Consider the following 12,856-nt stretch of genomic DNA (forward strand, 5'->3'; position numbering starts at 1 on the left):
TCGCTCACGGAATTGATTGACAGACGCGTATTAACATGTCTCAGTAGTAACACGTATAATCATATCCGCAAGACAGGACGTGTGCAAAGCAACTGGGATTAAAAGATCTGTTCCAACCCTCTGTGATCATCTGTACCTCAAGAATGAGTTTTACAAGTTTAAAACGGTTTTAGAAACAGTTCATGTTTGTAATAAAAACAGTAAAATCACTACTTACTTCATCAACACTGCCGCATAGTGTCAGTACAAATATTAAAGATGATGCTTCAATTCCAGTTTGTGGACTTAACTCAGGTTTGTTTTGTACATTAACATAATGGATGTCCATACAGCAGTGGACATTAACGTGTATCCTGTCACATTTGCAGTGCAAAAAAGTGCAGTCTGTGTGTGAGTGTGTGTCCGGGCACTTTATAATGACATTGTGTGTGACTCATCGTTGCAGAAGGTCTTGAATTAACTCCACAACAAATAAATCAAATAACAGTTAGGAAAGTTCTTACTGTAGTAAGGGAGATCTGCTTCATTCTCGTCTGTCACTGTGCTTTTTATCTACATGAAGACAACACGCATCAGATCTATAATGTTCGTTTCCACTGACTGGTACAGTACGGTACGGTACGAGTCACCTTTATCAGGCTTGCGTTTCCACTGCTAAAAGGGTACCAAGGGTGGGCGTGGTGTACGACAGAAAGTTTCAGTCAACGCCATTTTCGCTCGAGAAAATGTCTACAGTAAAGCTGTACGGGTCGCTTACATATGAGAAGCACTTCTCAAAAAACAGATGCTTTATACACATAAATACTACTGTATAAATGTTTATTACTAACTTTTATATGAACATGAGTTGATTAGAACTGCAGATCAATGACATTGCGAAATAGCCTACGGTAAAGTCTGTATTTAAAACAAATAAATAAATGCAACATATATGAACACATACAGACCCTTACAGTCTCTGTTACCACTTACAGAAAAACTACATACAGCATACATTTAGTCCTTATTTAGGTTCAAAACAATACGAAATATAGCCCACAGTCAGTGCAAACCTCTCATCTTCAGCAGCACATGCAGCCTCTTGTTAGAGTATAATTCCATCGTTCCCAGTTCATAATAGTCCAAAAGGTGGTGATAATAGTTAAACATGGCTGTTTGTTCATGTTTGCTGAAAAAATAATTTGCTCCTTTTTTCCCAGCTTCTCCTTTGTTTTTTCGCGTGTCACTCTCGCGTTTGTCAGTTTCTGACAGGATCGGGTTTCAAAGTCATGTCAATAATCAAGCGCACATTATTATCATCATCTCAAGAAGTTTGTTATTTCAAATATAGACGCCAGCGAGCGCAAGCAAGAAAGTGAAACCGCTCGCGCTTCAGACTGGCTCGTGAAAAACTACAGGGCACAGGGTAAAATCTGCTCTTCTTTTTGGCTTTGTGGCTGTTCATCAAGACTACAGCAAGGTTTGTTTGAGCCCGGATATATTTTCATTCTCGCTTGTTGCGCGAGCGATGTATCTCTGTAAACCAACAGCATTCAGCTGCCTTTTGGTACCCTTTCTTATGTTTTGGTAGCCTTACGAAAGGGTGCCGAAGAGGTTGTACGGTTCTGTACACTTTGACAGTGGAAACAGCCATAAAAGCTTACCGTACCACTCAGTGGAAACGGGCTTCCGCACGTGGGAACTGTGGATAGGGAGAACCAGCATATTGCGTCAAAGGCACAGGCAACAAAAACAGCTGAAAAATATTGTTATTTTGAGCTGAAACTTTACAGACACATTCTAGAGACACAAAAAACTTCTCTTAAATCTTGAAAAAGGGGGAAAATAGGTGCCCTTCAAAAGAAAAAGTGATTAAAAGATTAAAAGCATTGTTCGCCCAAAAATAAAAAAGTATTTTAGTCACCTTCAAATGGTTCCAAACCTTTGAGTTTTTCTTTTGTTGAACATAAAAGATGACATTTCAAAGAAAGCTGACTGCCTATATCCATCGACTTCCACAGCAGGAAAAACACTATATAGAAGTCAGTGGTTACAGGTTTTCAGCTTTCTTCAAAACATCTTCATTTGAGTTCAACAAAGTAAAACAGGTTTAGAACAAGTAAACGGTGAGTAAATTCATAGAATTTAAATTTTCTGTAAACTATTAGGTCATTATCTATAAGGCCATTATTATCTTCTATTGAAGTAAATTTTAGAAAATTATTGTAACTGAAAATTCACAAACTTTATTAACCTTAATTATGTATAAATTAAAATATTCAGATTTATTTGGGTTATGAAATTAATCTATTAGTAAAGATTTTATCTTTCATCCACTGCAGTTCATTGCAGAGTATTTAAAACTGCATAAAAACAAAAAAAAAATGACTGTAAACACTTTTAATTTAACTTATAATTGCCATCATGGTGTGCAATTTTCATGTCATTATCAACAGTCAACAATTTCCCATGCAAGCAATTAGATTTTTTTTGCTCTCTCCACAGCTTTGCTGGAGGCCCGGGGCCTTCCTCCTCACCTGTTTGGCCCCTTTGGGCCCCGTATGTCTCAGCTGTTTCACAGGACCATTGGGAGTGGAGCAAGTGAGTGTCCTTGACTGATGTTTGTGACATTTTTGTGGCATGATTGCGTATTTTCTTGGCTCAACATGTCTGTCTTCTGTTTCCCTGTGCACTTGCAGGCTCAAAGGCACAGCAGCTGCTCCAGGGTCTGCAGGCTACAGGAGACGAATCCCAGCAGCTCCAGGCTGCTATAGAGATGTGCCAGCTGCTTGTGATGGGTAACGAGGAGACGCTGGGAGGATTCCCTGTCAAGAGCGTTGTACCTGCCCTGGTGAGTACGATCCCTGCTTCTTTAGCATAAAGGGTCCCTTTGATGCAGAATCAACTTTTGGAAGATGTTTGGACAGAACTATGTGTAGGTATAGTTTGTCCACATCCATACTGGAGTGATACAAGTAAAAAAAAAATTTTTTTAATTTTCTGATGGTAAAATAGGATCCAGTTCCTAGTGATTTTTGAGGCCCACCTCAACGTGACACAGGGGTGTGGTTTTCCCCACCGAATGAATTGATTGACCGGCACACATTAACATGTCTCTATTTTGTTGTGTATGAACATGTCCACTGAACAGGATTTGCAAAGAAACTGGGATTAAAAGATCTGTTCCAACTCTCTATGAACAGCTGCACCTCAAGAATGAGTTTTACAAGTTTAAAATAGGATCCAATTCCTAGTAATTTTGAGGCCCACCTCAATGTGACACAGGGGTGTGGTTTTCCCCACCCAATGAATTGATTGACAGGCACACATTAACATACCTCTATTTTGTTGTGTATGAACATGTCCACTGAACAGGATTTGCAAAGAAACTGGGATTCAAAGATCTGTACCAACTCTCTATGATAAGCTGCACCTCAAGAATGAGTTTTACAAGTTTAAAACGTTTTACCACAGTGCATGTATGTAGTAAAGACAGTAAAATCACTACGTAATTCATAACCGCTAAAATCACCACATCCACATAGTATCAGTAAACAAATCATCAAACAAATTTAAAAATAAATATAAATTACAACGACCACACAAAAGTCAAATTGCAATCAACTCGTGTAGTAATACTTTCTGAAGTCAACTTATAAGCTCAAATTTTACATTAACAAATTTTAACATGTAACAGGCTATTTTCTATCCTGTTTTTGACTTTTTCTTAAGCAAACTATTGATAGTAGGGGTGTGACGAGATGCTTACTCCATGAGATGAGACACGAGATTGAGTTCACGAAAACAAGACTAGACTAGATTTTTACACAATTTTTAAGAAATCTTCAATGATGAAATACATGAACAAAAAAATATTTTATTCAACTGAAAAAAATCACAAAATTCAAAACAATTTAGCTGCTTTTTTTTCAAATCAGCTTGCAATGAATGTTATTTTACTTATATTTTAAAAAATTCGATGTAATTTTCATGCAAATAACTTAAAATATTTCACTAATATACGAATGGAAAATGGTCTTCATGTAATTTTAATTATTACCTATATATTTGCTAATATATGAATGGCTTTTTAATACATAAATAGGTTTTTGAAATCAACTGATTATTATTTTACTTCTATTTTAATGAATTCTATGCAGTAAAAGGCATGTAAACACTGCAGAATATTTAGCTATAAACCCTATTGACTCAACTCTTGCTTTTCCCGGATAGCATAACATGCGTTTGGTGATGATGGTGGAGTCTCCAGGAGTTCACTGGGTGTTTGTGTGCGCGTGCATGAACCCAGAGGTGTGTGTGTGTGTGTGTGTGTGTGTGACCTGTGGTCCTTTACTGACCTCGTAAGTGCACCAAATAGTGTCAAACAGCCCTGTGTGTATGGAATATCCTGTCACAAAATGCGGTTAAAATTCCTACACGACAGTAATATAGTTTGATTGCGGTGTTTACATGTCTCTACTGCACTTCAATAATGCGACTAAAACAGGAATACTCCACGTGTCTTAATTCAATATGTGTTTACGGCGATTATGGCTTTCAGCATATCTAAAGTGCTAATCAATTGCTTGGTAATATCCATGGTTAATGTGTGTCGCGGCAGCTGTTAAGCAACACTGAGGCCAGTCTGGGTTGCCAGGTGTTTGCAAAGCCCTGTAGTTCAAATCTAATCATGCCTCCAATATTCAGTGCTAGTTTCACCCTTACGCTCCATCATCCTGACATTACAACTCATGAGAAATCTCATTGCGTTTTAATCTCGCGACACGAGATATCGCCTTACCCCTAATTGATAGGCACAGATTTTCTTCCAGTGATATCATATTTAATTCATTACTACTTTAGGTATGTATGGCCTAGAGTCCAGTTTTTTTATCTTGTCTTTCTGTTCTTATTCTCATGTTCCATTCTTCTCTTGTCTTGCAGATCACACTGTTACAGATGGAGCATAATTTTGATATTGTGAGTATTCAGAACTTCTGTGAGTGGGAGCGTGCAGAGTCAGAACATTGTGTGAGCCTATTAAGGCCAACTGCAGCGAATCTATCACCTAATTTCATTCATCATTTCACAGCCATTCCATTTTGACACTTAAAATTCAGAGGATAACGTAATAACTGTTCATCCCATATGTCCTTTCTGCAGATGAATCATGCATCTCGCGCCCTCACTTACATGATGGAGGCTCTGCCACGCTCCTCAGCTGTGGTGGTAGATGCCATTCCTGTCTTCCTGGAAAAGGTAACTGGCAACACTCCAGCCATTTGAACACTGGCTGCTCAGTATATAGATAGCGTTCTAACTGGTTAAATCAAGGACAGTAGGTTTTTGTTTATAAATGCATTAGGGCAGCAACGGTACATCATTTCGATACAGTATGGCAGAAGTTGTGCAAAACTTAACATTGCTGTCAATTTTATTACTATTATTAACATTTGGAAATATAAGCAGTTTAAAACTGTTTTAAATAAAATGACTAATTGGCATAAATGAATAAATCTAGAAATGAAATGGAATAAGCAGAACTTGTAACCAAACAATAAAATATATTTTTTTTAATTAAGCAAACTGAAACGAGATTGTTCTTTAAATTATATAAATGCACTCACTGCCAACTTTATTAGGTACACCTTACTAGTACCGGGTTGAATCCACTTTTGCCTTTAGAACTGCCTTAATCCTTCGTGGCATAGATTCAACAAGGCACTGGAAATATTCCTCAGAGATTTTGGTCCATATTGACATGGTGGAATCGCACAGTTGCTGCAGATTTGTTGGCTGCTCATCCGTGATGCAAATCATTCATTCCACCACATCCCAAAGGTGCTCTATTGGATTGAGATTTGGTGACAGTGGAGGCCATTTGAGTACAGTGAACTCATTGTCATGTTCAAGAAACCAGTCTTGAGATGATTCTTTATGACATGATGCGTTATTCTGCTGGAAGTAGCCATCTGAAGATGGGTACACTGTGGTTATAAAGGAATGGACATGGTCAGCAACACTACTCAGGTAGGCTGTGGCGTTGACTCAATGCTCAATTGGTACTAATGGACCAAAGTGTGCCAAGAAAATATCCCCCACACCATTACACTACCACCACCAGCCTGAACCATTGATACAAGGCAGGATGGATTCATGCTTTCATGTTGTTGACGCCAAATTCTGACCCTACCATCCGAATGTCGCAGCAAAAATCGAGACTTATCAGACCAGGCAATGTTTTTCCAATCTTCTGTTGTCCAATTTAGAGAATTGTAGCCTCAGTTTCCTGTTTTTAGCTGACAGGAGTGACACCCGCTGTGGTCTTCTGCTGCTGTAGCCCATCCACCTCAAGGTTGGACATGTTGTATGTTCAGATATGTTCTTCTGCATACCTCGGTTGTAACGAGTGGTTATTTGAGTTACTGTTGCCTTTCTGTCACCTCGAACCAGTCTGGCAAATTCTCATCCGACCTCTGGCATCAACAGGCATTTGTGCCCACAGAACTGCCGCTCACTGGATATTATTTCTCTTTGACCATTCTCTGTAAACCCTAGAGATGGTTGTGCAAGAAAATCCCAGTAGATCAGCAGTTTCTGAAATACTCAGACCAGCCCGTCTGGCACCAACAACCATGCCACATTCAAAGTCACTTAAGTCACTTTTCTTCCCCATTCTGATGCTCTGTTTGAACTGCAGCAGATCATCTTGACTATGTGTACATGCCTAAATGCATTGAGTTGCTGCCATGTGATTGTCTGATTAAAAATTTGCGTTAACGAGCAGTTGGACAGGTGTACCTAATAAAATGGCCGGTGAGTGTATATTAAAATTAAGGTTAAGGTGATATTGATGTGTATATAATGTGTTGACTATGAATATGTGTACTGTTACTCCCCTAAATTATATAGACGTAACAAACATTCATAATGCCAAGTTTTGCCCAACTCATTAACATGTAAACATTCAGAATTGTGAAATCACATTCACCATATATTTGCACAGCAGCTTATGTTTAGTATTCGCTAACTTGAATATGACTGTTCACATCTGAAGCCAGTGAAAGGGTAATAATTAGACAAAGTGTCTTTGCTGTCTAACACCCATGTTTCCTTTGTGTCCACAGCTTCAGGTAATACAGTTTATTGATGTGGCAGAACAAGCCTTGACGGCCCTGGAGATGTTGTCCCGGAGACACAGCAAAGCCATCTTACAGGCTGTGAGTACTGATGGTTTTTAAGGGACTTGTTAGATAAATGCTTAAATTCAACCAATATCATAAGACCTCAGTCACTCACAATAAATAATGGTTGATCTACGTAATGGGTATAAGCACACAGACTTTTAATTTTCAGTCAGCCAGCCCAATCGCTTCCAGTAAGCTGTTGCGCCATTACAAAATCGCCACGTTTAAGATCTGATTTCTTTATAAATCAGTGATCTTCATTGCCTGATTCATATAAAATAAAGTGGGTTTCAGACAGGACAAGAAGCACTGCATTAAATAAATTTTTTCCATGCTGTGTCTTCAAAATATGGACATTTTACCCTAGTATTTTCAATTGAGTTTCCGAGCGGAGTATAAGTGTTTAATGCATGTTTATGTCTCATGTCATATACATACCTGCTAACATTTGTCTCTAAAAAAAATCCGGGAAAATGGGCGGGAGGGAGAGAGAGGGGGTGTTCGGGGGTGAGGTCTCTGAATAACATTGTTGAAAACGGGATAGGAAAGTAACTCTACTGTGGTGTTAGTAACTAGATTATGCACTGGGTTTTGGCTGCCGCTGTGATCGGATACTGTACCAAAGTTGGTGACCCGGTGGTTTTACAGACTGTACCAAAAAAAGGGAGGGGTGGGAGTTTTCTGGGAGAAATAACAAAACGGGAGGGTTGAGGGAGATTGGTCTGAATATGGGAGACTCCCGGGAAAAACGTTTGGCAGGTATGGTCATATAACTCATATATGGTCATATATATAGCATTTACTGTAATTTGAATGTGGAGTAATGACATTTTTATTACAAAAAGTGATTTGCCAATCATGTGTCTTTTTTGTTTTTTTTATAGGGAGGTCTGGCTGACTGTTTGCTGTACTTGGAGTTCTTCAGCATCAATGCTCAGAGGAACGCATTAGCCATTGCTGCTAACTGCTGCCAGAGCATCACGCCGGATGAGTTTCACTTCGTCGCTGACTCTCTGCCCCTGCTTACTCAGAGACTCACACACCAGGTAATGAACGGAAGCACACAGCAGATGTCTCATTCATGTATACAAGCGCAGTTGAACACCGATTTATTTTTTTAATCATAAACTCACAGAAATGGCATCTAGTTGAGGCTCTTTTTTGACAGACCTTTGGTGTAAACAATAAAATCATCTGTCTTAAATGAATCAGCACTTATTTGCTGTTATGTCTTTTGTTTTATAGGATAAAAAATCTGTGGAAAGCACTTGTCTCTGTTTTGCCAGGCTGGTGGACAACTTTCAGCATGAAGAGGTGAGAAGTTACTGCTTGGAACAAATAGCAAATTATGCAAACCTTAAGAGGGGAAAGTGTTTTTTTTTTTTATCTGTGTTTAATAGTTGATTTTCTATTATTCAGTAAGATAAATGAGCTCATGAGTTAACTCTAAATGTTCTCAAGAATATTAAAATATTAGTTTGTCGCAATGTTGTTGTTATTTATTTTGTGGCTCATCTGTGGGAACTGAAATCTGAACTTCTGATTGTGTAGAAGTGTCTGTTGAAGCATTAAATGTAATTTCAGAATTTATACATTCTGGCATACCAGCAGTCTGAGGGACAGCAGCAAAATTAAAACTGAATTGTGTGCTGATACATATTTTGATATAAGCTTGTTCATATTGTACTGCATAGACCACATCATTTAAAAGCCAGTCTTCCTGATGATGAAAATTATACCTTAACTAACCCACTTTTTTACTTCATTCTATTTTATGCCTCTTTAATGCTATACATACAAGCAAATTAATTGTTCTGACATTTTAACAAATTGACCTATATCTTCCTAATGCGTAGTCTAAACTTTACAATTTTACATGCATGAAAAACAGACATTGAGTATGCTATATTGGTATGGTTACTATAACTGCAGTGATATAATTTGAGTAACTGCAAATAATCAACAAACAAACAAACACGATTGCCTGTTACCAATTTAATTTCAACATAGAGAGTTCTCTCAAAAAAGGAAAATTTACTGACCCTTGCTCCTAAGAATTCAAAACATTTTTTTTAAGAATGTTGATAACCAGACAGTTGTTGGAAGCCATTGACTTGCACACTACGTGACAAAAGTCTTGTTGTCGATCCCAGTTGTAAGAGGAACAAATAATAACTTGACCTCTAGTTGATCATTTGGAAAAGTGGCGGAAGGTATTTTTCTGATAAATCATCTGTTAAATTGCATCTCAATCATCACAAATACTGCCGAAGACCTATTGGAACCTGCATGGAGCCAAGTTTCTCAAGAAATCAGTCAAGTTTGGTGAGGGAAAATCATGGTTTGGGGTAGAGCTGCTGGCTAAAATGAGAATCGCGATTTTTATTTTATATATTTTTTGCTTAAAATAAATATCACGATTTTCTCACAATTCTGTAGATGTAAAGAAAAGGTTAATATGAGTAGGCTATTATTATTGTTATTTCTTAAACATATGGTAAAACAACAGTGATAATATTATGTGTAGATCTACTGTTGGTTAAATTGCTAAATTTGGAATGGACTTTGAATAATACACTTGAATAGACCTTAAATTTGTCCTGGTCATTAATGCACAGTAAAATGATGAAATCGGAATACAACCAATCATAATTTTGAAGTTGAATTATATGAGACATGTGCTTGCAATCTGGCATTGACAACATTTAGACCATTTGGTAAAATGAAACATTTGTCATAGTCAGATTCTCTCTTGCATTATATTCAACATTATAGGCTAGAGTTGTTATACTTGTTAAACATTTATTTTCGTGCACAACTCTGTGTTTGCTATGAAAGAAAAACATATTAAACACTTGTCGCTATCATCACTCTAAATGCGATATGATTATTTAAATGTGCGCGCTTTTGATTTCATATTCACTGCTAAGTGCAATTCATACTTCCCGCAGGGCTCCCAAACGATCACTCTGTGCCACAAACTGAATGTTATTTACTACTTTACTACCTGTTATTCACAGCCTATGCAGATTCTGTTCACTAAAGTAGACGCGCGTATCTATCATAAAGTAGGGCGCGTGCACACCCTCTCTGTAATAACAACACGTCACGTGTGATTTCGTAGCCGCGAATTAAGGGATCGTCTTGCCATCGAGATTTTTTTCGATTAATCGTGCAGCTCTAGTTTGGGGTTACATTCAGTATGGTGGTGTGCGAGAGATCTGCAGAGTGGATGGTAACATCAACAGCCTGAGGTATCAATTACATTGCAAACCACAGGAGAGGGCAAATTCTTCAGCAGGATAGCTCTCCATCTCATACTTCAGCCTCCACATCAAAGTTCCTGAAAGCAAAGAAGGTCAAGGTGCTCCAGGATGGGCCAACCCAGTCACCAGACATGAACATTATTGAGCATGTCTGGGGTAAGATGGAGGAGGCATTGAAGATGAATCCAAAGAATCTTGATGAACTCTGGGAGTCCTGCAAGAACGCTTTCTTTGCCATTCCAGATGACTTTATTAATAAGTTATTTGAGTCACTGCAGAGATGGACGGATGCAGTCGTCCAAGCTCATGGGAGTCATACACAATATTAATTCTTTTTCCACTGCATCATGGCTTTATATTCTATACTGTACATTATTTCTGTTAAGTGACAAGACTTTTGTCTAAGTAAAGTCAGACCTTACTGTCGTAATTAAATAATTAAAAATCAGGGCATGATCATGTATTATTTTGCCTTTCATATAAGCCATTTCTAAAACCAAATGATTAACTAGAAGTCAAGTTATTATTTGTTTTTTCCTAAAACTTGGGATAGGCAACAAGACTTTTGTCAGATAGTACAGTAGGGGAAATATATTGAAGCATTCTTAGAACCTGTCATTCTCCAAAACTACCTTTTGTGTTTAACAGAAACAAGAAACACATTTACTTGAGTCAAGTGAAGACTAGATAAATTGACAGTTTCTGTTTTTGGTGAACTCTCACTTTCAGTAGATTTTATATTGCATTATGTAGATTTAGGATTAAGATACAGTAACTTGAAAAATGTCAGATTTTTTTGTAAATGCTTTGTGAATCACTTGAAATGAATCACTGTGCCGTGTGTGTTTGTGTGTGTGTCACAGAACCTGTTACAGCAGGTGGCATCACGGGACCTGCTGACCAACATCCAACAGCTGCTAGTACTCACTCCACCTGTGCTCAGCTCTGGCATGTTTATCATGGTAGTGCGCATGTTTTCCCTCATGTGCTCCAACTGCCCATGTCTGGCTGTGCAGCTCATGAAACAGAGTAAGTCCCTCACATACACAAGATAAATAAAGCTATAAAAAGGGTTAGCTAAATAGTCTTATGGCAAAATGAAAAACAAAATTTGTTTACCTGATTGGCGGATTAAATTGATTGTTTTAAGGAAAAACGTACTTAATTTTGGCATATTATTTCTGAAAGCATGACAATATGTTTTACTTGGTTCTTGTGAAATGGTTCTTGATTTAAGAATTTTTAAATCAAAAGATGATGTGGCATCTTTTGAAAACTCCAAGTGAATGCATTTTTAGGGATTTTTGTTTTTTAATGTTTTCATAGATATAGCAGAAACTCTGCGTTTTCTTCTGTGTGGAGCGTCTAACGGGAGCTGTCAAGAGCAGATTGACCTTGTTCCCAGGAGCCCTCAGGAGCTTTATGAACTCACCTCACTCATCTGGTATGTTCAGTTTTCCCTAAACCTCTCCTCAATCTGTGCATCTGTCAGTGCCACATTAATAACATGCTCTGAGTAGAAGAAGACTCAGATTGCAAGAGTTATCATGAAGCTTAAGGTATTAGTTCACTTCAAAATGAGAATCTTTGCTCGCAATTCAGCAGAGAAAGCTGTAATTTGATATCCGTTTTTTCGTCTCTCTGCTTTAGTGAGCTGATGCCATGTCTGCCCAGAGAGGGCATCTTTGCGGTTGATGCCATGCTAAAGAAAGGCAGCGCCCAGACTACAGAAGGAGCCATTTGGCAGTGGAGAGATGATAGAGGCCTGTGGCACCCATACAACCGCATCGACAGCCGTATCATTGAAGTATGTGCATCACAGCGCAGATGTGGTTAGCATGGCTTTCAGAAGACAAGCTAATGACTAGAATCACCATTTTGTTTTGTTGCTCTTTTTCAGACTGCACACCAGAATGGAGAAGATGAGATCAGTCTGTCGACACTCGGACGCGTATACACCATTGACTTCAACTCTATGCAGCAGATAAATGAAGACACTGGCACCGCCCGTGCCATTCAGAGAAAACCAAACCCTCTGGCCAACCCCAACACAGGTTCTTTTACACTCCTTAGAGTATTCTGCCTTTGCTGCAGATGTGTCAAATACAGATTGCCAAATTTTGAAAAAATTTTAAATCAGTATTATGAATGAAAACGTTTCACTTAATTTAAAACTGTGCTAAATGTTATTAGAAAATTAACGGTTTAAAGGTGCTGTATGTACGTTTTTGACTGTTTTAAAACATAAAAATACCATAATATGTTTGCAGATATTTAAGAAACATGCTAAATGAACATTCTTGTTTATCTGAAAAACAATGCTAAAGTCAGATATTCTGCTTTAAAAATGTCTGTTACTTGCCAGAACGGCTGTCTTTGTTTTAATCTTTTAACCTGCCCAATACCAGTCTAGTTAATTATATT

General features: G+C 38.0%; 1 protein-coding gene across 7 annotated transcripts in view; it reads left to right on the forward strand.

Annotated features, from left to right (window-relative positions):
- trip12 (thyroid hormone receptor interactor 12) overlaps nt 1–12,856 on the forward strand; it is a 79,783-nt gene that overhangs the window by 34,298 nt on the left and 32,629 nt on the right. For all 7 annotated transcript variants that reach the window (XM_056478750.1, XM_056478753.1, XM_056478754.1 and 4 more), the window contains 11 exons: nt 2,485–2,580; nt 2,679–2,830; nt 4,924–4,959; nt 5,143–5,238; nt 7,107–7,199; nt 8,051–8,212; nt 8,412–8,480; nt 11,296–11,461; nt 11,759–11,876; nt 12,083–12,239; nt 12,333–12,486. In XM_056478750.1, coding sequence (XP_056334725.1) covers nt 2,485–2,580; nt 2,679–2,830; nt 4,924–4,959; nt 5,143–5,238; nt 7,107–7,199; nt 8,051–8,212; nt 8,412–8,480; nt 11,296–11,461; nt 11,759–11,876; nt 12,083–12,239; nt 12,333–12,486 — 1,299 coding nt within the window. The remainder of the gene's footprint in view (nt 1–2,484; nt 2,581–2,678; nt 2,831–4,923; nt 4,960–5,142; nt 5,239–7,106; nt 7,200–8,050; nt 8,213–8,411; nt 8,481–11,295; nt 11,462–11,758; nt 11,877–12,082; nt 12,240–12,332; nt 12,487–12,856) is intronic.

The sequence above is a fragment of the Danio aesculapii genome, chromosome 18, assembly GCF_903798145.1.
Source record: "Danio aesculapii chromosome 18, fDanAes4.1, whole genome shotgun sequence".
In the NCBI taxonomy this organism is placed as follows: domain Eukaryota; kingdom Metazoa; phylum Chordata; class Actinopteri; order Cypriniformes; family Danionidae; genus Danio; species Danio aesculapii.